This window comes from Pleurodeles waltl, chromosome 6 (genome assembly GCF_031143425.1).
Source record: "Pleurodeles waltl isolate 20211129_DDA chromosome 6, aPleWal1.hap1.20221129, whole genome shotgun sequence".
In the NCBI taxonomy this organism is placed as follows: Eukaryota; Metazoa; Chordata; class Amphibia; order Caudata; family Salamandridae; genus Pleurodeles; species Pleurodeles waltl.
Window position 1 is genome coordinate 329,331,944 of NC_090445.1, and position 22,744 is coordinate 329,354,687.

General features: G+C 46.1%; 1 protein-coding gene and 1 long non-coding RNA gene across 2 annotated transcripts in view; one reads left to right on the forward strand and one right to left on the reverse strand.

The window, feature by feature from the left end:
• Positions 1–22,744, reverse strand: part of LOC138299693 (uncharacterized) — a 331,880-nt gene that overhangs the window by 133,084 nt on the left and 176,052 nt on the right. The window lies entirely within an intron of this gene.
• LOC138299692 (myosin-7) overlaps positions 14,667–22,744 on the forward strand; it is a 50,783-nt gene continuing 42,705 nt past the window's right edge. The window contains exons 1-5 of the mRNA XM_069238181.1: positions 14,667–14,754; positions 17,607–17,815; positions 19,672–19,815; positions 21,311–21,467; positions 22,383–22,410. Of these exons, the coding sequence (XP_069094282.1) occupies positions 17,615–17,815; positions 19,672–19,815; positions 21,311–21,467; positions 22,383–22,410 (530 nt within the window). The 5' untranslated portion in view covers positions 14,667–14,754; positions 17,607–17,614. The remainder of the gene's footprint in view (positions 14,755–17,606; positions 17,816–19,671; positions 19,816–21,310; positions 21,468–22,382; positions 22,411–22,744) is intronic.

Consider the following 22,744-nt stretch of genomic DNA (forward strand, 5'->3'; position numbering starts at 1 on the left):
TTTAATAAAAATAGTCTTTTTGTGCATAATTACGCACCATAGGAATCAATGGAGGATAACTTTTAAAAATACAAATAAAATCACAGAGTAGGTTTACCAAGTTCTTCTTTTGCAGGTTGGTCAAGGTCGTCAGTGGGCACACTGTGCCAGCTGGAGAAGTTCAGGTGGCTCCCGGTTCCGGCGGGAGCAGCGAGAAAAGGTCTCTGAAGCTGGTGCAGGGCCACTGCAGGGGACCACTTGGAAAAGCACTGCACAGGTAAGTTTAAAGGTTAATCCTGGGGATCCTCATTGGAGTGTTGAGGTCGCAAGTGGTGGAGGACCCTTAGGGAACAGCTGGTTCTTCGGTGCAGGATACAGAGCAGCCAGGTGCAGAGCGAATCGGTGAGCCAGGACGTGTGGGTAAGGATGTCCTCAGAAGCAGGAGGTAGGTCGGTTCAAGGGTCGATTGCAGGACAACGGGGGCACTCTGGCGGGAGGTCCAGGTTGTTTCTGAAGTCCCTTGACTGGGGCTTCCTTCTGGTCCTTTTACAGTCCTGGGTGGACTGTTTTTCTTGGTGTCAGAAGTCGGGTGACCAATACCTAGGGTATTGGTACGATTCAGCCGCTAGAGAGCGCAGTGCCACCAAACATGGCACACTAGTAGGGTTTGTCCTCATGGTTGTCAGTGTGAAGTTTGGTCTGGCTGCAGCATCCGGTTCCAGAGTTTGTGTCCAGTCAGTAAAGTGGACCTCACTAGCTTGTTGGTTGCTTGTGGATTTAGAGTGGTACCTCCAATCTGGGGGGAGTTCTCTGGTGATTTGCAAAGTCTGGATGTCCTCTGGGGCTCTTTAAGGTTTTTCCAGCTGTCCAGCAGTTCCTCAGCCGCGATTGTCAGGTCCTGGATGCAGTAGACAGGATTTGACGCCCTTTCTTGATTCAGCAGGTCCACAGTTCTCGTGCCTTTGGATCTTCTTGTTGCTGTTCTTCTTCTGTCCGTTGAATCTGATTGGTCTACGGATGTCCACTAAATTCTATATTTAGTGGGTGTTTTAGAGTGAACCTGGTAGTGACCGATGGGTCATCTACCTTGGGATGGCTACACGCACTATGTGACCACTTCCTGTGGGCAGAGGTCACTTCCCTACACCTGATTGGCTATTTTCCTTCCATCCAAGATGGAGGAACATGAAATGGAGAGGTCACTTTGCATGCAACACAATGGGGGTGGTGCAGGCTAGGTGGGGCCCCTCCTCCTGTCTTTTGTTTGGTTTTCCCACCATTGCTCCCACCAAAATTGTAGGTTTGCAACAGGGGCGGCCATCTGCTGTTAGCAGCAGGCCTGGGGTCGACTTTCAAGGGTGGTAAGCCCTTTGAAACTCATTAGCAGGGCAGTGCACATTCCTGAGGGAGGGGGTGTTAGCACCTCCACCCAGGATGGGCTTTGTTCTGAATCCCAGAGAGCAGGAGCTTTCACAGCAGGGGTTCAGACTTGTGTCTGGAAGTGGCAGACTGGTTAGGACCGGCCAGCAACCATGCCAGTGTAGTTGGCTTTTGCAGGGGGCACCTCTATGGTGACCACTGGGTACATTTTATAATAAATCCAACACTGGTACCAGTTTCGATTTATAATTCTGAGTTGTGTGATACCAAACAACCCAAAGTTCAGAGTGGTCATGATGTAGCTGTGAAACTCGTACTGACCAGTATCCAGCACATGAATTTAAAATGGTTGCTCTGTTTACTCACTATGTCGCAAGTTTGCCAAAGACACAGTGGGGGCATATTGCTCATGCAGCTATGACCGTACATACAGTATAATGCATCCTGCCTTAGGGCTGGAAGGCATACCAGAGGGGTGACTTATCTATATTGCATACAGTGTGTAGTGGACAGGGCACACAGGCAGTGTGCCATGTCGAGTTTGCATTTTAGGATTGCACCAGGACACTCAGCCTGCAATGGCAGTGCTGGGTGCATCTGAATGCATGGCCCTAGAGGGTGGCACAAACAGTGATGCAGCCCTCATGGGCCTACCCTTAGTACCCCGTGCCCTGGGTACCGAAGTACCATTCCCTAGGGACTTATAGTGGCAGCTAAAGATGTTGAAAATTACCTTTGCAATCTTTAGGGAAAGAACACTGGCCCTAGGAACCTGGTTAGCAGGATCCCAGTGCACTCCAATCCAAGTTGCATCCAGAAACCAGGCAAAAAGTATGGGGGGATACTGCACAAGGTGCCAGTTTCCAACGCCTAGGTGCAACTTGAGGACAACCGCGATGGAACTCGTGTTAGATACACCAAGTGGATCCGTCCTGGTGAAAGTCTGGCAGACGAAAAGTTTAATCAAGGTTTTTAGGTCCCACTTCAGAAAGGGACTTTGTCACTTTTTTGTAAGAAAAATCGTTTCCACATGGGCATCACTGAAACTGCAGTCACTGCCCTGGAACCGAATCCCAGATACCCAAAGCAGGTTGAACTAATTTATTATTTTGTCACTTTTTACACAAGTTAACACTGTCTGGAAAGAAGGTTTCAAATGATAACAACCAGTTTTAAAAGCAACTACAACAATAAGTAGCTGACAAACCAAAGGGCCTTCCACTGTGCAGCAACATGTCACTGCGTTTTTAGTAACTTTTGATCTGTTTAAGATTGCTTTTAGTTAGAAACAGCAAATTATGCAGCAGATAAGGGATTATATAGCAAATGTAACACATCCATAAATACGTGTAAAATGATGTGGCTGCAGAATTGTAACATTCTAGTGGTCCAGGCTACAATCCATTTCTATTCATGTGACAAAATGAGGGCAGCTGTTTGGAGAGAATAAATGCAGTCACTTCTATCTACATTACATTGGAAGACTCCGAGTAGGCAGGACAGGGGGAAGCACATGTTGCCTGTGCTGCTATGGAATTGTTGCTAGTGCTTTTCTTTGTATAATGGGGACTGACACTGCTCCTTTCCGTTCTGTATCTGTGTTGTATTAGTGAAACTTTCACTTAAAAAGAGTCCAAACCTTGCCCTTGTCAGTCTTTTTTTGCCTAATACAGTGTCATAGTCAGAACCATTGGAATTATGTGTACCTGCCTCTGTAGCTATTCTGCATAATTAATTGACTTGCCACATTTGTCACCTAACCTATCCTCTGCTGCATAATTTGCAGACTTTAACATAAAAAGTTGTTTATAGATCAAACGGATCAAACGTTACTAAAAACACAGATACACATGTTGCTACACAGGCCCTCCACAAAAGTTGACTGGTTACCTTTCAGTTGCCTGTTGCTGTATTTTGTGTTAAATTGGAACTAACAAGGTGTAACCGTTTGCAAGAGTGTTAACTGTCTTGGCAAAAATGTAAACAACAGGATGTGTAAACATGTTAAAATGATACAGTTTTACTATCACAAATTATGCCACATTACACCACGTAATTCACCTTTTCTTGCTGCTTAATTTAGTCAACCCTGCCGCATAATTTGTTTTTTGTTCCGCGGCCGCATAGCTCCCTCACCATCAATTAGGAATAGCGTCACAAAAGAAAGAAAATTTAAAAAAAACTACTACTAGATTATCTATCCTGGCGGTGTGAGCATTTTCAGTTACTTTTCTTGCTATGCCAAAATCGTTCACACGTTCACATTAATCAGGCTTTGAGTCGGCCACGGGGCCTATCTTGGGAGCGCATGGCCCACCCTCTAGAACCGGACCATAAACTACTTTGTCGACTAAGTGTTTGGAAAAGCGCGCAAATGAAGCAGGGGGCGCATTTGCGCACTATCACTCCTGGCGTGAGCCGTAGAAACTAAAAGAATACTTCACTATATATTAGTGGGATCTACACCCTCACTCACTCCCGCTCATAAATAACAGCCCCAAAACCTCCTCCTCTCACCTGAATTTCACCTCACCGTTACCTGCATCTTCAAGTTGCTTTAATTAATGTTCTAAACTTTCAACTTCCTGTCTATATATTCCAAGTGTCAATTTTCCCTCCCCTTCCACCCATAGCACCCACCGTCAAGTACTTTTGCCGCTCCAAAATGTGATTCAACTGTTTTTAACCATAAAACCTCCTGCAGCACCTCGTAACAGATCACATGACAATCAGAGTCAAACATCTTTACAAAATGTAGCCCCGTTTTTGAACACCTGACCCATCTCAGATAAAACATTGTTCCCCACACACCCTCCCCATGTTAAGTCGAAGGCGGGCCTAAAAACTGCCTAATGCCTCCCGCACCGTCACTCTGTCACCTTTCAAGTATAAAAGGGGATCCAACTAACGTTTCACTCATCCTTAACCCCTATTGCTCAACCTTCACGCTATTCCTGCCCAATCAGGTCCTTGCAGTCCTCTGGACGGCACTACCCACCCAACAATGGGGTTGGGGAGGGGTAAACCTTTGCCTTTCAGACCCCCTTCACCGTGTTACTTTGAATTCAACTTCACGTTTGGTCCGCGTTTCTTCTGTTTCTCTTGTTGGAGCCCATCTCCTTCAAGTTTTTTCTAGGATCGAGCCTGCCAGTGCATGCGCTAGAACATGCGTCTCACTTGTGGGACTGTGTTGTGTACAGTAAAGGGCTTGGAGCCCACATGTCTCTTACAATTTGTTGGCTTGCCTGGTACTCTTCTTTACAGCCTCGTAATTCGTCACTGGAGGCCTGGTATCATTTCCTTTCTGTCCTTGGAGCAGGAACCAAGCACTGATTGATTCAACTTAATCAGTGACTGTCTGCTGCTCCCAGCATGATTGAGGTACTACTTTTCCCTTTTTAACTTTAATGCCCTGCAAACAGAAGATGTGTGACTGTCAAAAATGTGCCAGCAGTACAAACAAAATTGAAAAGTTATATTTTTTACAGCTAGCTTTCTTTTATTTTGCCAAGTTGTCTTTTCTCACTTTGCTCTCATGTTTTCTTTTGTTTCTGCTCGCGGGTGCTGTTCTCAAAAGATGATGATTATCTAGTTCTGAATATTGCAAAGCGACCTTGTTTCTTTATTATGTGTAATTTCTGAAATGATGCTTTAACACATAATTGTGCAGTACATCGCAATACACCCCTCTCCAATCCACTCCAATACAATCCGCCCCACACCAATCCACCCCACCCCACTCAAATCCTCCTAACCCAGTCTAATCTGCCCCACTCCAGTTCAACCCACTCAAATCCCAAAAAATCTACATCATTCCAAAACAATCTGCCCCACTGAAATACAAAACAATCTGCCCGACTTCAATATGCCCCACTCCAATCCAAAACAATATGCCCTCTCTCATATACCCCACTCCAATCTTCTCCACTCCAAAACAATCTGCCCCACTCCAGCCTAAAACAATCTGGCCCACTCTAAGCTGCCCAACCCAAATCAATCTGCCCCACTGAAGTCTGCTGCACTCCGATCCAAAATAATCTACTCCACTGCAATCCAAAACTATCTGCCCCACTCCTATTCAAAACAATCTCCCCCACTCCAATCTGCCCCACTTTAATCAAAAACATTGTGCTCCACTCCAATCCACCACACTCTAATCTGCCCCACTACAATCCAAAACAACCTATCGCACTTGAATCTGCCCCACTACAATCCAAAACAATCTGTCCCATTCCAATCTGCCCCACTCCAATCTGCCCGACTCCAGCACAAAACAATATGCCCTACTCCAATCCACTCCACCTCACCCCAATCCAGGCCACCCCACTCCATCCCAATTCACCCTACTATAATCCACTCCACTCCCATGCAATTCGCCATACTTCCATCCATTTCACCCCACACCAACCGAATCCAATCCAATCCACCCCACTCCAGTCCACTCCACCCTGCCCCACTCCAAACCACCCTAATACAATTTGCCCCTCTCCAATCTGCCCCACTCCAATCCAAAACAATCTGCCTCACTCTAGTCTGCCCCACTCCAATTCAAAACAATTTGTCCCAATCCAAACCACCCCACCCAAGTCTGCCCCACTCCACTTCGCCCCACTCCATTCTGCCCCACTTAAGTCCACCCTACTTTATTCCAAAACAATCTGTCCCACTCCAACCTGCCCCACTCCACTTTGCCCCACTTCAATCACAAACAACCCACTCCAATCCAAAACAGTCTGCCTCACTCCAATCCGCCCCACTCCAATCCACCCCACTCCATCACAATTCATCCCAGTCCAATCCATCACAATCCACCCAACTACATTCCAGTTGACCCCACACTTATCCACCCACACCAATCCAATCCACCTGAATCCAGCTCATTCATCTACCCCACTCCAATCCAATGTACCTCACCCCAATCCACTCCACCCCACTCCAATCCACTCCACTCCAGTCTGATCCTCCCACTCCAGTCCGATCCACCCCACCGCAATTCAACCCACTCCAGCCCAACCTACCCATTCCAACCCACCCCACTGCAATCCATCTCTCCCCATTCCATTCCAATCCAACCCACCCTACTCCAATACAACCTACACCACTCCAATCCAATTCAGCCAATCCACCCATTCCAATCTACCCCTCTCCAATCAAGTCCACTGCTACCCAAGGCCCCTCACTCCAATCCATTCCACTCACACCACCCCAATCCATGCCACTCCAATACAAAACACACTCCTCTGTTACCTGAACCACCCATCACCCCCAGTACTTTTTTTACATTTTTACTTTCACTCTAAAAAATCCTCATTTTTTATTTGCTAATCAAAGTCTTTATCAATCTTGGATTGATAAAGAAAGAATGAAAGCGAATAGAACTTGCGTCATTTTGCTGGCACGCGCATGCAGTCTGGTGCATATGACCATTATTGGAATGACACGACCACCTTCGCACCATTTTTTAAATTTATTTTTACAATGCTGCACAGCAGCCCAACCCTATACACCACAGTCAGAAGCAAATGGAAAAGATAAGACATTGATTTTGTCAGTGCTTATTTCTTTAGGCACTTGGGGTCTGATTTAAAGTTTGGCAAACAAGGTACTGCGTCAAAAACATGATGTAGTAAACTGCCTTCAAAATCATCAATCCCCATTCCCCCTTACTCATTTAGAGTTGCAAAAACAAGTTGTTGGATGAAATGCTTGAACCAATCTCAGCCACTGGCAATCGCTTGGGGCTGCATCCCAATCCATCAGTTTTTGCCCACCATGCCACCTCAGTTCGGACCCAGTCATATGCAGATCAATCTTGACCCTGCTCCTCATGGGAACAGTCCAGCTCAAACTGTCAGGCCAGGTCCTCCCTGAACTCAAACACAAGCAATGTAGTACTGGTTTTGGCCTAGTTAGGGCTCTTTAGCCAGGTATAGCTTGGTTCCAGTGGCACAGTAAGTCCGAGACCCACGTCTGGTACTTGGTGCACTTAGGGTGTCAAATCCAAAAACAACATGATAAATGAAATGCCTAAATTAATCTCAGCCACAGGCAATCGCTCAGGGCCTCATCCAAATAATTTTTTTTCACCCACCATGCCACCTCAGTTCGGACCCAGCCTGTGCAAATCAGTCTTGACCCTTCTCCTCATTAGAACAGTCCAGCCCGAACTGCCACGTCAGGTCCTCGTAGGACTGGAACTCAAGCAACCTAGGACCAGTGACACAGTAAGCCTGGGACACACATCTGGGCACACCCGGCATCCTTAGGGTGTCAAATGAAAAATTAACAAGGTGATGGATGAAATGCTTGAATTAATCTTAGCCACCGGCAATCGCTTGGGCTGCATCCCAATCCATCGTTTTTTACCCACAACCTCATTTCGGACCCAGTCGTATGCAAATCAGTCTTGAACCTGCTCCTCATGGGAACAGTGCAGCCTGAACTGCCAGGCCAGGTCCCCCCTCAACTGGAACACACACAACCTTGGACCGATTTTGCCTTAGTTAGAGCTCTTAAGGCAGGTATAGCTTGATCCCAGTGGCCCACTGAGCCCGGTACCTATGTCTAGGCATACCCAGGGAACTTAGGGTGTCAAATGCTAAAACGAGGTAGTGGATGAAATGCTTGAATTAATCTCAGCTACTGGCAATCATTCAGGGCTGCATCCAAATCCATTTATGTTCACCCACCAAGCCATCTCAGTTCAGACCCAGCCATGCTGCTCCTTGTGGGAACAGTCCAGTCCGAACTGCCAGCTCAGGCCCTCCCCAAACTGAAACTCAAGAAAGCTAGGACCGGTTTCTCTCTAGTTAGAGCTCTTTAGCCAGGCATAGCTTGTTTCCAATGACACAGTGAGCCAGGGTCCCACATCTGGACATACCCAGCTTACTTAGGGCATCAAATGCAAAAACAACAAGGTAATAGATCAAATGCTTGAATTAATCTCCACCAATGGAAGTCACTGAGGACTGAATCAAAATCCATTGTTTTCCCCCCACCTCAGTTCAGATCCTGCCATATGCAAATCATTCTTGACCCTGCTCCTCATGGAACAGTCCAGCTTGAACTGCCAGGCCAGGTCCTCCCTGAACTGGAACACAAGCAACCTAGGACCAGTTTTGCCTTAGTTAGGACTCTTCAGCAATAGCTTGGCTCCAGTGTCACAGTGATCCCGGGACCCACATCTAGGCATACCTGGGGCATTTAGGATGTCAAATGCAAAAACAATAAGGTGATGGATGAAATGCTTGAATTAATCTCGGCCACTGGCAATTGCTCGGGCTGTACCCCAATCAGTGCTTAATTTGTGCTTGTTGTTTCTGGTGCGGAGCACTGGCACTTACTTTTGAGGGCAGGCCCTTATTTTTCTGCCTCAAGCATTTACTGCGAGCAAAAGACACATATGGGAAAGACGGAGGAAGAGAAAAACGTAAAAGCGTCACAATGGGAGAAAGCAGAAAGCTGCAAGAGTGAGCTGAAGGGGCAGGACGTGGCTTTAAATGGATTGAAGATGCCTTAGATGACTTCAGGATTATGCTGCCTTAGTATTCTGTGTTTGCACATTTTGCAGAAGCTGCATGTTTAAGAGGAGGGCTTTGGGCACCAGCACGTTTTTATTTACAAATTAAGCACTGACCCCAATCCATCTTTTTTCACAATTAGGGTAAGGCGGACTGCCAGGTTTCTGTCGACGGAGCCCCTGTCAGTTCCATCAACACAAACCTTCCTCTGATGGGCCGACGGGGTAGGGACCTTCAGAGGAAGGACACAACGCTGTCCAACCAATGTAGAGTGGACGAAGTAACGTTTTTTTTTGCTGCCCATAACCTCCAGGCAAGGGGCAGGAAAAAATGATTATGATCTCTCCCACCCTTCCCCCCCCCCACACACACACACAAAAACTCTAAAACTCTTATCTTAAGTGTGTGGGGCTAATTAGTTCTTTGTGTTTAAATAACATGCTCTCACTTTGAGAGTTTGTTTTGAAAATCAAAAAGTTTCAGAAAAGTTGTATGTATGTCTGTCAAAACTGACCACAGACATACACCAAAATTGTTACACATTGAAAGGAACTGTGGTAATGGCAATCCCTTTTCGATGTACAGAGTTGTCCGCTGGGCCGGTGGACATCTCTCAATTTGGTGAGTAGAGAACCCTCTGGATGGCGGAGGTAATGTCCTTTGCCATCTATACAGAAACTACTTCATCTGCCAAACTCTAAATCGTCTACTTGGTTTCTTCCCGCTATAATTCAGGTGTGAGTTCAGACTATGTGTGTCTTTGTTTCCTTAGTTACTCTAGTTCAGCCTCTTTCTCGTTATTGTTTTTTTTAGGAGCTCGACTTCTGTTCACCATAGTCGCTCAGCCCCTGTTCTGTACTTTTCTTTTCCTGTAGAAGCTTTGACTTTTTCCTTGTATTTTATCTGTAATATTTAGGCCTTGATTCTCTGATTCTCTAGTATCACAGCCTATGTAACCTGTTTCTCTGGTTCATGTGAAACTTCGGCCTCTGTGCCCGGTTTCTGTAGATCATGTTGATTTTTTTCTGTTGTGTATCTCTGTTTCTCTCCTAATTGTCCCGCCATGTTGTATTCCCCATTGCCCTAGTTTCTATTTTTCTTTCCTCTGTCTCTGTTGTTCTGTCTCTTATAGTCTTTATCGATCATCCTCTCTGTCTCCTTTTCTCTCTTCACAGTCTCTCACAGTCTTTCGTTCTTACCTCATTGTCCTTCTTGCAGTTCTCCACCACTGTGTCCCTTTTCTTTCCCCATTGTTTGCCTTTATTGTTCTCATTAATGGGGCTCTATAGTCCTGCCCATTGTTTTTTTCTCTATTGTTCTTGACCCACAGTCAGTTGTGATTCCTAATTGTATCTAGTTTACCGAATCGCCTGTGGCATTTCTTATTTTTCTCTCCTTATTTCCCCTCTTATTTTTCTGTCCCTACTGCCGTTTGCTTTTCTCTCCCTTCTGGCACTGAGAGAGCCCTCTTTCTTTCCCTCTGTGCTCATTGTATTCTCCTTCTGTCTCTCGCCTCTGCAGCTCTCCTCTTCCACAGATGCCCTCCCCGGCTGGTCCTCTGCGGCGCTCCTGGTATGCGGGTATTTCGGACCCTATCTGCCTTGAACCTGTTGTCTGTCAGCACCGTGCCAGAACAATGACGCCGGCTCCAATTGTTCCCCTCAGAGGCGATAATGGGACAGGAGGGGCCTCGGAGCACTGGAATCCTGACCTAGGGGTGTGAGACGGGGCGGGGGCCGAGTCACCAGGTATAAAAGGGCAAGTCCTTCACCAACTGCCTATCACATCTCCCTGCACAGCTCCAGGTATGTGTGTGTATGTGTGTCTGTCTGTCTGTGTGTGTTTGTATGTATGCTTGCATGCGTGGTGTTTGTGTGTATGCCTTTATGTGTGTGGGTGTTTTAGTGTTTATTTTTGTATGGATTTGTCTGTGACTGTGTGTAGGGGGGCATGCATATGTGCCTGTTTCTGGACATATTTTGTGTGTTTTTTTTGTGCATTACTTTTTCCACTATCACTGGTTATGTGGGTGTGTTTCTGTAGGTGTGTCTCTATCGATCTCTGCATCAATTTGGGCCTATGTGTGTTATTTGTGTGTCAGTAGGATGTATAGAGTGGGGGTCCATTTACATGCTTGTTTGATGTATTTATGTGCGTTTGTGAGCATGTGATGTATGCGTTTGTGTGCCTATGCCTGAGGGTGACATGTTAGTACGAAGGTGTTTGTCTGCCCTCAGCCCTTACCTACAAGAGTAGTCACATCTCCACTCTGCAGGACTCCTACTCGTGCACATCCTGCGTGTACACAGAACCAGATCAGGAGGACGAGCGTTCTGTTCCATCACTCCTGAAGATTGATACAACCTCCAACTCCACATTAGAGCCTCATCCTCTCTTCTTGAATTCCACAAGAAGCTGAAGACCTGGGTTTTCTATTAACTAACCTACCATAGGCAGCGAGAGGCACACACCTGCTCAGCGGAATGATACCCTTGTGGCTGACAGTGCGCTTTACAAATGAACATAACATATGTATGTAATGTATGTACAGTGTCTGTATGCTTGGCCGTCTGTGTGTTTATGTCTGATTGTCTCTGCCTTTGGTTGTCTAATCTTGTTCATATGTGTTGGCATGTTTTATGGCTAACTTTGTGTTTCTCTGTGTGTCTGCCTGTCTGTATTTGTGTATGTGTCCTTGTGTGCATGTCTGTATACCAGAGGGTTCTCCTGTGGGTGTCAATTTTGATGAGTCTCAACCAGTGTCTGTGTTCAGATCTCTAGTTTGATGTGTTGTCTTATCATGAGGCTATTTTCTCCAGAATAGGTGTGTATTTACTTGTTCCCTAGTTTGTCTTTATATGTGGGGTGTGTATTCTTGTTCTCATTATCCATGCCCCTTCTGAAACCTGACTTCTCGTGTCTGGTTGTGGGATATCACCAGGGGTGTCAGCCATCTGAAGTACCACTTAGAGACAGCAGAGAATACCACAACTTTCATAGCCAGCAATGTTCTTATTGCCCTACGTGTGCTGACCTTTCTGAATCATTGAATACATCATATCTGTCTCACACATGTCACATACAGCAGAGCTACCTCTCACTTGCTGTAGGCAGCACAGATATCTTTAACTTGCCATAGACAGCCAAGCTGTCCCTCGCCTCTGGCAGATCATTCATTTGCTCTTCTGATTGATATTGTGCTGAGTGCCAGCAACAGAGCTACTCCTCATCTGGTTCAGTGATGTCAGTAATCTTTCACATGTCATAGTAAGCAGTTCTAACCCTCACTGGGTACAGACAGGAGAGCTGTGCTTTTTCTACTGATCTGTCCCTGTGTATGTGTGAAACATACCTGATTTCGGAAGGAACCAGCTACTAGATGGTGCAATTAGTCTTTATCATCTATACACAGGTCAGATGATAGATTCGCAAGTAAGGACTGCTACAGACCTCCCCCAGCGTTTCCTCTGGCTTCACCCTTCTCAGGCATATTTTACCATCTTTCAGCACCTATCCCACACACACATGCTCCACCTCCCCGATGGAGCGGAGGAGACAGGATGGTGGTGCGGCCGCCATGAGGGCACGGCGGGATCATACCTCATCCGGTTCATGCCGGCCCTCACCTTCATTGCGCCACAGGGTTTCCATTGACCCTCCGACTCGCAGGTGTTTGACTCCTTGGTCCTTTTCTGTCTCTCTGTCAATTTGTCTGTCCTTAGAAGACTGATATAGAGAACCCCCAGGACAAGGACTTTTATGGGACGGAGAACCAAGGAACAGAGGCTTTGAGAAAAGAGAACCTGAGAGAATACTCAGGTGGACAAGGAAAACAAGAGGACAGGAATACACAGGGACAGACAGATCATACCATTGCTCACTTGTGGACCAGGAATGCTAGGCACAACCCAGTAATGTTGTCTTTAAGAACAACAGACAGAAAGAGTGCAAGATTGGGATAGAGCTGTTCCAATTGCATTGACATGAGGGAGCAAGAGCTCAAAGCACGTTTCCATGTGAACCTAAATCAGAATCAGCACACCCGAAACGAGGATCAGAAGAATGACTCTGTAACCCACCCACCTAGGTTGTTTGGAATAACACAAGATAAATTACCCCTTCACAACAATGCTGCCATTACTAACCCATGTTAGGCAGAGGACCTCCACTACAAATCACCACAGTGTGACAACCCACTGCACACACTACATTCACAGGGATTGGGGTGGAAGGTTGCAGCACCCCACTTTTACAGAACATCTTCTTGAGGCCCCAAAGCACCAATTTGCACCAACGTGGTTAAAAAATGAAATCCCTCAATGGAGAGTCTCTGCAGGATTGCCCAACACAAAAACAGAGTTGATGTCTACACAAGGCACTGCGAGGCATAGTAATTGGGGATCACTTCACTCATTCACTGTATATAAATAAACTAACGTAAAAAAAAAAAAAAAAACTTAATTTGCTGCACAGTGGGTCTGACTTTAAGGCTTTCCACCAAAATTCTCAGGTTTGCAGAGTTGAAGATGCATGTTTGTGCCATTACCCCAGTAGTGTAATGTGGTGTGATTCAGTGTCTTCAGTTATTTTGACTGCACTCTCGGTAATGCAAGAGGAGCACAGAATGTGTAGTGCCTGGGTGCACGTGTGGGCACAAGTGAGGTTAATGTGGTGTTTGGTGTGAGTGGTATAAGGAAACGGTGGGGTCAGTGGACATCAATGTGTTGGTGCCGTCACTTAGAAGGAGATGATGAGTTGACTTGTGTATTACCTCGGGCTGCTTCTCTGAGTGTGCTCACGTCATCACTCAGGGGCTGGTACATGAGTATGCTCATGGCTTCGCTCAGGGATGGTGTACTGATGAAGCTCAGAATGCTCATGCCCACACTCAGGGGCTGGTATAATGAGTGTACTAATGTCATCACGTAGGGAATGTTGAGTTGAGAATGCTCATGGCTTCCTCAGGACCTGGTATATTGAGTGCACTGATGTCATCACTCAGGAGCAAGTACATTAAGTGTTCTGATGCCCAAGTGGTTGGACTGCAAAGATAAGCCTGCTTATGTCTTCATTCACTGGTGGTTATATTGAGTGTGCTCATGACGTCACCCATGTGCTGTTAAATGAAATATGTCTATGCCCTCACTCAGGCATCGTTATACGGAATGTGCCTGTGTGCTCAAGCAGAGGCTTCAGAGATGAGCCTGCTTATGGCTTCTCTCAGTGGCTGTTGCATAATGAGTGCTCATGACGTCACGACTGTGCTGTTAAATGAAACATGTCCATATCCTCGCCCAGGCATGGTTATGCTGAATGTGCCTGTGTGCTCAAGCAGAGGCTTCAGAGATGAGCCTGCTTATGGCTTCTCTCAGTGGCTGTTGCATAATGAGTGCTCATGACGTCACGACTGTGCTGTTAAATGAAACATGTCCATATCCTCGCCCAGGCATGGTTATACTGAATGTGCCTATGTGCTCAAGCACAAGCTGCAGAGATGAGCCTGCTTATGTCTTCTCTCAGTGGCTGTTGCACAGGGTGCGCTCATGCCCCCGCTCAGTGTCTGTGGTAGTGTGTCACATCTATTGGGTCTGCTCGTGTCTTCACTTTGACTTTGTTCATGATGAGCGTAGTCTTGTCGTCACTGAGGGGGTGTTACATGCGTGTGTTCATGTCTTCATTTTGGCTTTGTTCATGATGAGTGTAATCATGTCGTCACTGAGGGGATGTTACATGCGTGCGTTCATGTCTTCACTCGAAAACTCTTCTGTTCAGTTTCATATCTCATCTGACTCAACCTGTCTCTTTCCTGCAGGGGTTCCCTAGGCATCGCCTCCTCCCTCGCTGTCTCTTCCCTCTCATCCTCCTCCCAGATAAGGTGAGTAAAAGTGTGAGAATTCTTTCAAGAGAGATTTCTTGCATGGTGCTCGCTTGAGCCTCTGTGTCCTTGTGTGGTTTCAGGGTGTGGATTTGTGAAAGACAGAGAGCCCTGGTAAATTTAAAGGAAGATTCTGATTGGCAAAGTGAAGACTGGACAGCATCTCTAGTCACTGGGGTGGTCAGTTCTTACGAGACCCAACTATTTTATGTTATGGTTCCAGCTGGTGCCTACCAAACGTTTGGATTCCCAGGGGCCCCTCACTATTGGCACCCGTGAGAGTCATAGTTTTTAGGGCATATTGCTTAAAAGCACTCAGTCCTGCTCCTGGTTTTCTGGTGCTCGGGAACACACTGGACTGGTCTGCGTCCAGCATGAAAAAGGGTCCCCTCGATTAGTTAGCCCCAGACCTTCGTTCATGAGTAAATTATTCAACGGTTTGAGGAATATCCAGAACGCCACAGCAAGGAGCCCCGAGACACCACAAAGTGGGCCAACGTCTGTGGCTCCTCTATTTCTGCCTGTTCAGGTTGTGCTGTCCTCTTCTATAGGAAGGATCTCAACCTAACAGTACAGCTCGCCCACACACCTGCCATCTTCTGCAGCCCTGCACTGCGTGGTGTTCCTGTGCTGCATAATAACTAGTACCTCTGGGGTGACCTAAGCAATGTGGAAGTTAGAATTGCTTTACCGTGATGCATGTAGGACTCCACGGTCCTCTGTGACATGCAATGTGTCCTTGCAGAAGGTGCCATTCACCCTATAAGCATGCACACCACTGGAAATACAGTCACAGTAGAAAGGAATGATCTCACTTATAGGACACCTATGGATTGTACCAGAAACGTTCATGGGACACCTCTGCCAATGGGAGATGTAAAAAGGCCTCTGCCCCTACTTACTAGATCAGTTGCAACCACCATCAGTATCCACCACAGTCAAGAAAGAGCTCAATATTTCACACTTATGTATTGGTGCGGGGGCGCGGGCACATAAAACTAGCACATGGGGCTAGTAATACATTTTTGCGTCACAACATATGGCCCGTAGATACCGTAGGTGTCCCCGAACCAAAAACCACACATGCTGTCAAGGTTACACTAACCTGGTAATCAAGATGTAAAATGAACAGTTCTAGCGCCCGGCCTTGGCAGAAGCCACTGATGTCCGCACAAAGCACGTGAAGGCCGTCACCAGGAGGTTGGGCGAAAGGGTAAATGGGCCTGAGAAGAGAAACAGAGACACTGGGTATTTTCACCTCTCCTATTCTTTCTGCCGGACTCAAGCTGCACTGCAGGGCTGTAGATATAATGTGACAATCTCTGCATAACGGACTATCTGACGTCACTGACAACTGTATTATTTCTTTGAGCTTCAGAAGGTTAAAATGAAGGCTGTGATTTGAATAATTTTTTTCTCACATAGTTCATCATCTTAATTCCATACGTGAGTCAAGCGAAGTAGCCTGAACAAGACAGTCCGTGTTCCCGAAGGATGGGTCCAGTATAGAGCAGATACTTCTAAACAAGATAACTCTAGTGTACAGTTTGTAACCCAAACAAAATCACTCCAGTATACAGTTCGTTTTCACAAACAAGATGGCTCCAACATAGAGTTCATTTCATAATCTAAATTCTTGGGTGTAACTTACTAACACTTTGCGCCCGCTTTGCATCACAAAAATGATACAAATTGGCACAGTCTATTTAATTAAAACTTGTTTTGCACTGGAGTCACGTAAAAGTAAAGCAAACATTGCTTAGAATAAAGGTGTCGTTCCATGGGTCGTTCATTAGCGTTCCCATGCAACCACCTATGATTCTTGATGCAAAACCTATCTACTAATAAAAGTAGACAGGGGTTTGCAACAGAAAGTAACACAGTTTTGGCATTGGTGTTATCGAGGAGAAGCGGTTTTATTTCTTTAATCTTCGCTACTTTGCTTGTGTGTTGCACCGAACAGCACACATACAAAGTAGGAAGATGTTTAAAAGTTAGTCTAAGCATTGTATTTTGTACTGAAAGGTAACCCGTCCAGTACACACCCTAGGCAGGACATCAACGCTCAGCCTTGCACTAGGGTCCAAATGTGTGCGAGGCGCTGGCAGCTTGAGTGTGCACCAGAGCTGGGGACAGAGGACAGTACCTTACCTCCGTAGATATAGCGCTGACCTACTCTCTTCCTGTCAAGCAACACAACACATTGCATTGCAAGACATTTTAGTAAATATATCCCTCAATATCTGTTGATGTTCAGTATTCTTCTCTGAATATAAAGTTCTGAACCATTCTAGAATGCAGGCCGGATGTAGCCAACTCCTGGCAACAGGGTCCGGCTTGCAGCAACTGAGTGCAGTGACTCTCTAGCAAAAAACACTCTAAAACTCAGTGGATCACTATGTCACCGCCATTGCAAATCCGGAGAGAGTTCATGGCACTCTGGGATATATAGTTCATCTTGTTTCCCATTGCATGCTTGGTGTAACTTAGGCCATAGCACCATGAAGCCTCAGTCCAGGCAGTGCCCAGGCTCAGCACTCACTTCAGACCTCAGATTTGAGTGCTATTAAAGTTCAGCGGGTTTTGCCTCCGTCCTCGACTAGTATACACAGGTGAGGGCGGACCATGGAGTCTTCCACATACATGCACGTACCTGCAGGAAAAGGTCTACAGAGTTTATGGGATGAATGAGAGTCACAAGAGCCCACGGAGTCTCAAATTAGTTGAATTTGTGTAACCTCGGGCCACTCATTGCAGAATGTCACTTACCCAAACCATTTAGAAGAGAGGGTAATTGCAGAAATGTATGTTTATAAGAGTGCATAAAGCTTATCACTTCATTCTGTGTGCAGACTCCATCATGGGTGACGCAGAAATGGCCGTGTTTGGTGCTGCGGCCCCTTTCCTCCGCAAGTCGGACAAAGAGCGCTTGGAAATGCAGACGCGACCCTTTGACATGAAGAAGGACGTCTTTGTGCCCGATGAAAAGGATGAGTATGTGAAGGCCAAAATCACCAGCCGGGAAGGTGACAAGGTTACTGCTGAGACCGAAACTGGCAAGGTAAGGACTAAAGGAATGGGGCATATCTACAGCAAGGTGCAAAGGCAATGGCTAAGTGAGGGTCCCTGGCAATGGACGGACGGCAGATGTAGCTATCAGTGGTCCAAGCAGATGCTGTGACCCAGGGTCCAGAGATGTTAGGGGCCTAATAGATACCATTCATGTCTACCCTTTGCTGCAGAGCCAGATGGCACTTGGGCACATTTTTCATGCTTGCAACTCCCTGTGGCCTTGCTAGGCAACTGGAAGGGGCCGATTTTGGAAAGGGTAAAACAGGAGGATCACAGCAGTGGGGTGTACTAGGGAAAGGAGATGGCCACAGTGAGAAAAAAGGCCACAACAAGGTGAAGCCTATGCAGTGTTTCAGCAGCCTCCCTATACATTTGATTCTGGGAACGTGCAAAGACCTGTATAAAGAAGAGCTTTCACAAGTATGATAAGGTGCCCCTCCGTTTGCCTCTTTTACCTATTTTTTATAATTCTTTTTCTTCATGTTTCTGTGTTTGCCCGACCATTTTTAAAGATATACAGTAAATCTCTTTTTTGTCTTCTCTAATTCTCCTCACTTCTTTCCCCCTCTTCTAACTCACTGGTAGCCTCTAATCCTCTTCCCCCAATTCCTTTTCCCCTTCTCCTACCTCACCCTGGACCTCTCATCCTCTTTTCTCATTCATGTCACTACTTTTCTCAGTGTTCTTCCTCAATGTGAGCCTCTCTTCCTTTTCTCTTAGTCTCCTTTCCCCTTCTTCTCACTTACTAAGGACCTCTCATCCTCTTCTCTCATTCTCTCAGTGTTTGGGTCCTCTAGGTCTAGGGGCAGTGCCATATATTTACACAGCGGCTCCACCACTCTGACCTGGGATGTGACAAGGGACATCTACTGTCCGCTTATCTTGTCTAGATGTTGCTCAATACTTTCCATTCCAAGCGCATTTTTCTAGTGAGCCGGACTTAAGGCTAACATATCCAGTCAGCTAAGTGACTGTCCTTGGTTTTCAAGACCTGGAGTCTTTGAAAGCTGCAAGTCCACAAGTCTATAACAATGCTGTGTAGGGAGTAGGGTAATGAACCCTCCCTCCTGAAACGCTGAGGGTTTCAGAATTCACTTTTTTTGTTTGGAAAGGTTTGCCCCTTAAAATAGCCTTTGTTTTCTTTCTTTGGTGGTGAGTCTTGCCCCGGAGTTCAGCGCAGCATACTGGGACATGGCCTGGCTTTGCCAGGTGGGAAATCTTTCTCAATGTAGCCTGTAGAAGTTGTACCATTCCTTAAAGACTCCAGTCTTTGGATATATTGCCCCTGGTTGATTTTCAGTGTAGTAAGTTAAGTTGTAGGGTAGGAGTGATACACTAAAGCTGCCCTCCTGAAGGTCACACATGGTGTGGTGCCCTTCTCTGCCAGTGGCCCAGGACCATTCGTGCCCCTGTAGCCTGAGAACCTGGAATAGCCTTCTCTGGTTTTCCAGTGTCTAACTGTGTAAGTTATGTTCCTGTATATTATTATTAGGTGCATACGTTGCTTAGCTTATGTAAGATTAGTTTGAGTTACAAGCAGAACTCACCATCATATTTGAAAAGATCAATGTAGTCTGTGCACACGACAGAGAGTTTTTTTTGTGCCAAAATGTTCCACTAGCCTTTGAAGTGTGTTTTAAGTCATGTTGGTCATCGAAATTGTTTGTTACGGTTCTAAGGAGTCTGTGGTCTCTCACTAAACTTGTGTAAGTATTGATGGATATATGTACGTATGTGATATTTGTGTAGCTCAAACCTAGATCAAAGGCAGCCAAGCTCTGTACATAGTCCAAAGCAATGATACAGTCTCTCTTGTCCCCGGGTCACCTGTCTCTCTTCTTACAGACAGTCACCGTGAAGGACAGCCAGGTCATGCAGCAGAATCCTCCAAAGTTCGACAAGATCGAGGACATGGCCATGCTGACCTTTCTCAACGAGCCCGCCGTGCTGTATAACCTCAAAGAGCGCTATGCATCCTGGATGATCTACGTGAGTACCTCAGTAGCCTCTGCAACCCCCAACAACCCACCAGACATGAACCGCCCTCCCCCCCCACCCCCCCAGACCAGACTAATCAACAGGCCCATTACAGAGCCCAAACAGTACCCCCCGCCCACACATACTGTCCTGCTTGATACCATCTAACTGTAGGGAGAGTGCCTCAAAGGGCAGTTCAGCCAAGAGGACAATTAAGCCATTTTTCCTAGTGTTGCTTCCCTAGAAAATACTTCAACACCGATGCAGCACTGTTGGAATAGACTGTGTTCAAGACTTGATCAAACTTCATGTTTTCAGTCTGATGACCTTAAAGGAGAACCTGTTGCAGTCTCGGCAATAAATCTGTCCTGGGGTGACAGCTTCAGGGGGAGCACATGCTGGACTGGCTCATGCCTCTTTTCTTTGGATAGCACATCACCTTATCGGTCTGTGCTATTTCTAGTAGATATGAACTCATCTCCAAGGTTGGATCGTACTGTCTTTCGTTGGGCGGGTGGGTGATGTCTTTGACAGGAGATGGATTGTCAAAAAGCTTAATTTCCCAAAACAAAGCTTTGCCCGAAGCTAAATTTTATGACTATGAGGAAGAAAGCAGTAACACGCAGCAGAAACAAACTGACAAAATGGCTACATTAAAAATATAGATATATTGAGGATCACTCTATCTAACATTGAGGCTGAAACGTAGAAGACACCACACAATGTGGGTTGGTGGCTGGAAGTGACAAATAATACTGTCATATTTCTAGAATAATTACTTCTAAAAGGGGTACTTCAGATTTGAGGTGTTGACTGTGTGCCCAGTAAGGCGAGGGATTTACCCTCCCTGCACTATACAAGGTACTGCTCTTCTATTTTTCATGGAACCACTGAAAGAACTGGTCAGTAATTTCACTGTATATTTCTTAGTACTCTATGCCTTGCTCTATTATACCCATTTAAGAGAAATGAGCAGGTCTGAGATTGTTTTTGGCTTCACTCACCTCTCGCAAAACAGTGATAAGAAATCTAAGAAAAGAAACTCAAATTAACATTCTAGCAACACAAGTTTAGTTTAAGATGCGGGGGTGCAGGTTATTACCGGCCGCCTCTATGGATGCTTCCAGCGAGCTCTAGAGTCCTGGATTACACATTCACAGAATCATTCACCCACTTACTGAGTGAGAGGGTATGAAGCACTTTCCCAAGGACAACCACACTGGGCTCAGGTGGACTCATGAAACAAAGTATGCAGAATTGTGAGCCCACTGCATCTGACTTGAGTTCGGTTTATGTAGCCTGCTGCTTCTCATGAAAGAAGGTACTCTACCCAGATCCTGATAAAAAAAAGAGAAAGAAATGGGATAAAGACCGTGTGTATGATTTCACAGAAGTCTGTCGGGTGTGCCTGTCTGAGTCACATCTTGCTGGAGGGTGCCATGTTTATTTGGGGCAATGTGCACAGAGGAGGCATAGGTGGTTATCTTTCTTTCCTCTCTCTTCACAGACATACTCCGGGCTCTTCTGTGTGACCATAAACCCCTACAAGTTGCTGCCCGTGTACAAGCAGGAGGTGGTCGGTGCTTACCGGGGCAAGAAGCGATCGGAGGCTCCACCCCACATCTTCTCCATCTCCGATAATGCCTATCAGTACATGCTGACAGGTAAGGGGCTACACAACTCCAGAACAGACCAACCCACACGCCTGCGCAAGGGATCCCAGCGATGACTTAGACCTGTGGATGATTGCACCCATGCTTGCTTCTGGTCGGCACAACCAGTGTGTCCTGAGTTTTCTAGTCTCTTTATGGTGTACCGAATTAAAATATTGCGGTGATTATAGTAGTGTTTTAACCCATTACCAAGTATTTGCCAGCCTTGCAATCCAGTATCTCATTTCTGTCCTTTTGCTTACACCTTACACAGATGTTTCTTGTGATGTCTGTCATCGTGCATTAGTGATGTCTGATGAATCCAACATAGCAGGCCAGGCCCTTTTGAATACATACTACTGTTTGGTTTTAAGGACAGAGACCTCACCACGTCGTTTCCTTAACAACCCCTCGATCTCCGGGTGACAAGAGGGTGGCAGAAGACGATTGGAGGCATGTGATGTGTACACAGCAGAGGGCAGCAAATAAACGGAGCAGACACTTGTCGACTTAGTGTCCTTCCTTTATCTCACAGCTTTTTGTACCATATTATAATACTTTTCCTAAACCTAGAATGATTCGTGAAGCCACCCTTTCAACACACTTGGTAACAATGGCAATTGAGTGGTAGTCATTGTGGTATGAAAAAGAAGAGTGGTAGCGTGCAGCATGCTGACTACACTATAGTGCTTCCGGTGTTGTGTGTCATGGTTCATGTTGGATCTTGTCACTGGACCTTCCTAGTGTGTTCCCTACAGGACACTAGCTTACAGGGAGTCTGGTCACAGCACAGACTGTGTTAACCATTATCCAGAGCCCCTCGCACCGTGGGCCAGCAGTGAAAGACTCTCCTACACTGGGTGCAGTTCATTAAAGGAGCTTACAATGCTTCTGTCTTTTCTGTAACCTCTCCTTTTCTATTTACAGACAGAGAAAATCAGTCCATCCTGATCACGTGAGTACCCCCGGCCATCTTCTCAGCCAATCTTTTTCTTCCCTTAGCTCCTTAGCTGTCTTTCCTTTCCTTCTTCAACAAGAGTGCCAGCACTTAGACCCACATGTCGTTTGGCGCTATCTGTTCTCACCTATCTCTCTCTGTCGTCCTGTCTGCTTTCTCGCTGTTTCTCCTCTCTATATGGATGTATACATGGGTCTGTGTGTGTGTGTGTATGTGTGTGTGTATATATATATATATATGTATATATATATATATATACCACTCCCCTTGCTTGCTCTCTCTCTCTGTCTTTTTCTTGGTCTCTGTCTGTTTCCCTTCCACCCCTATTGTT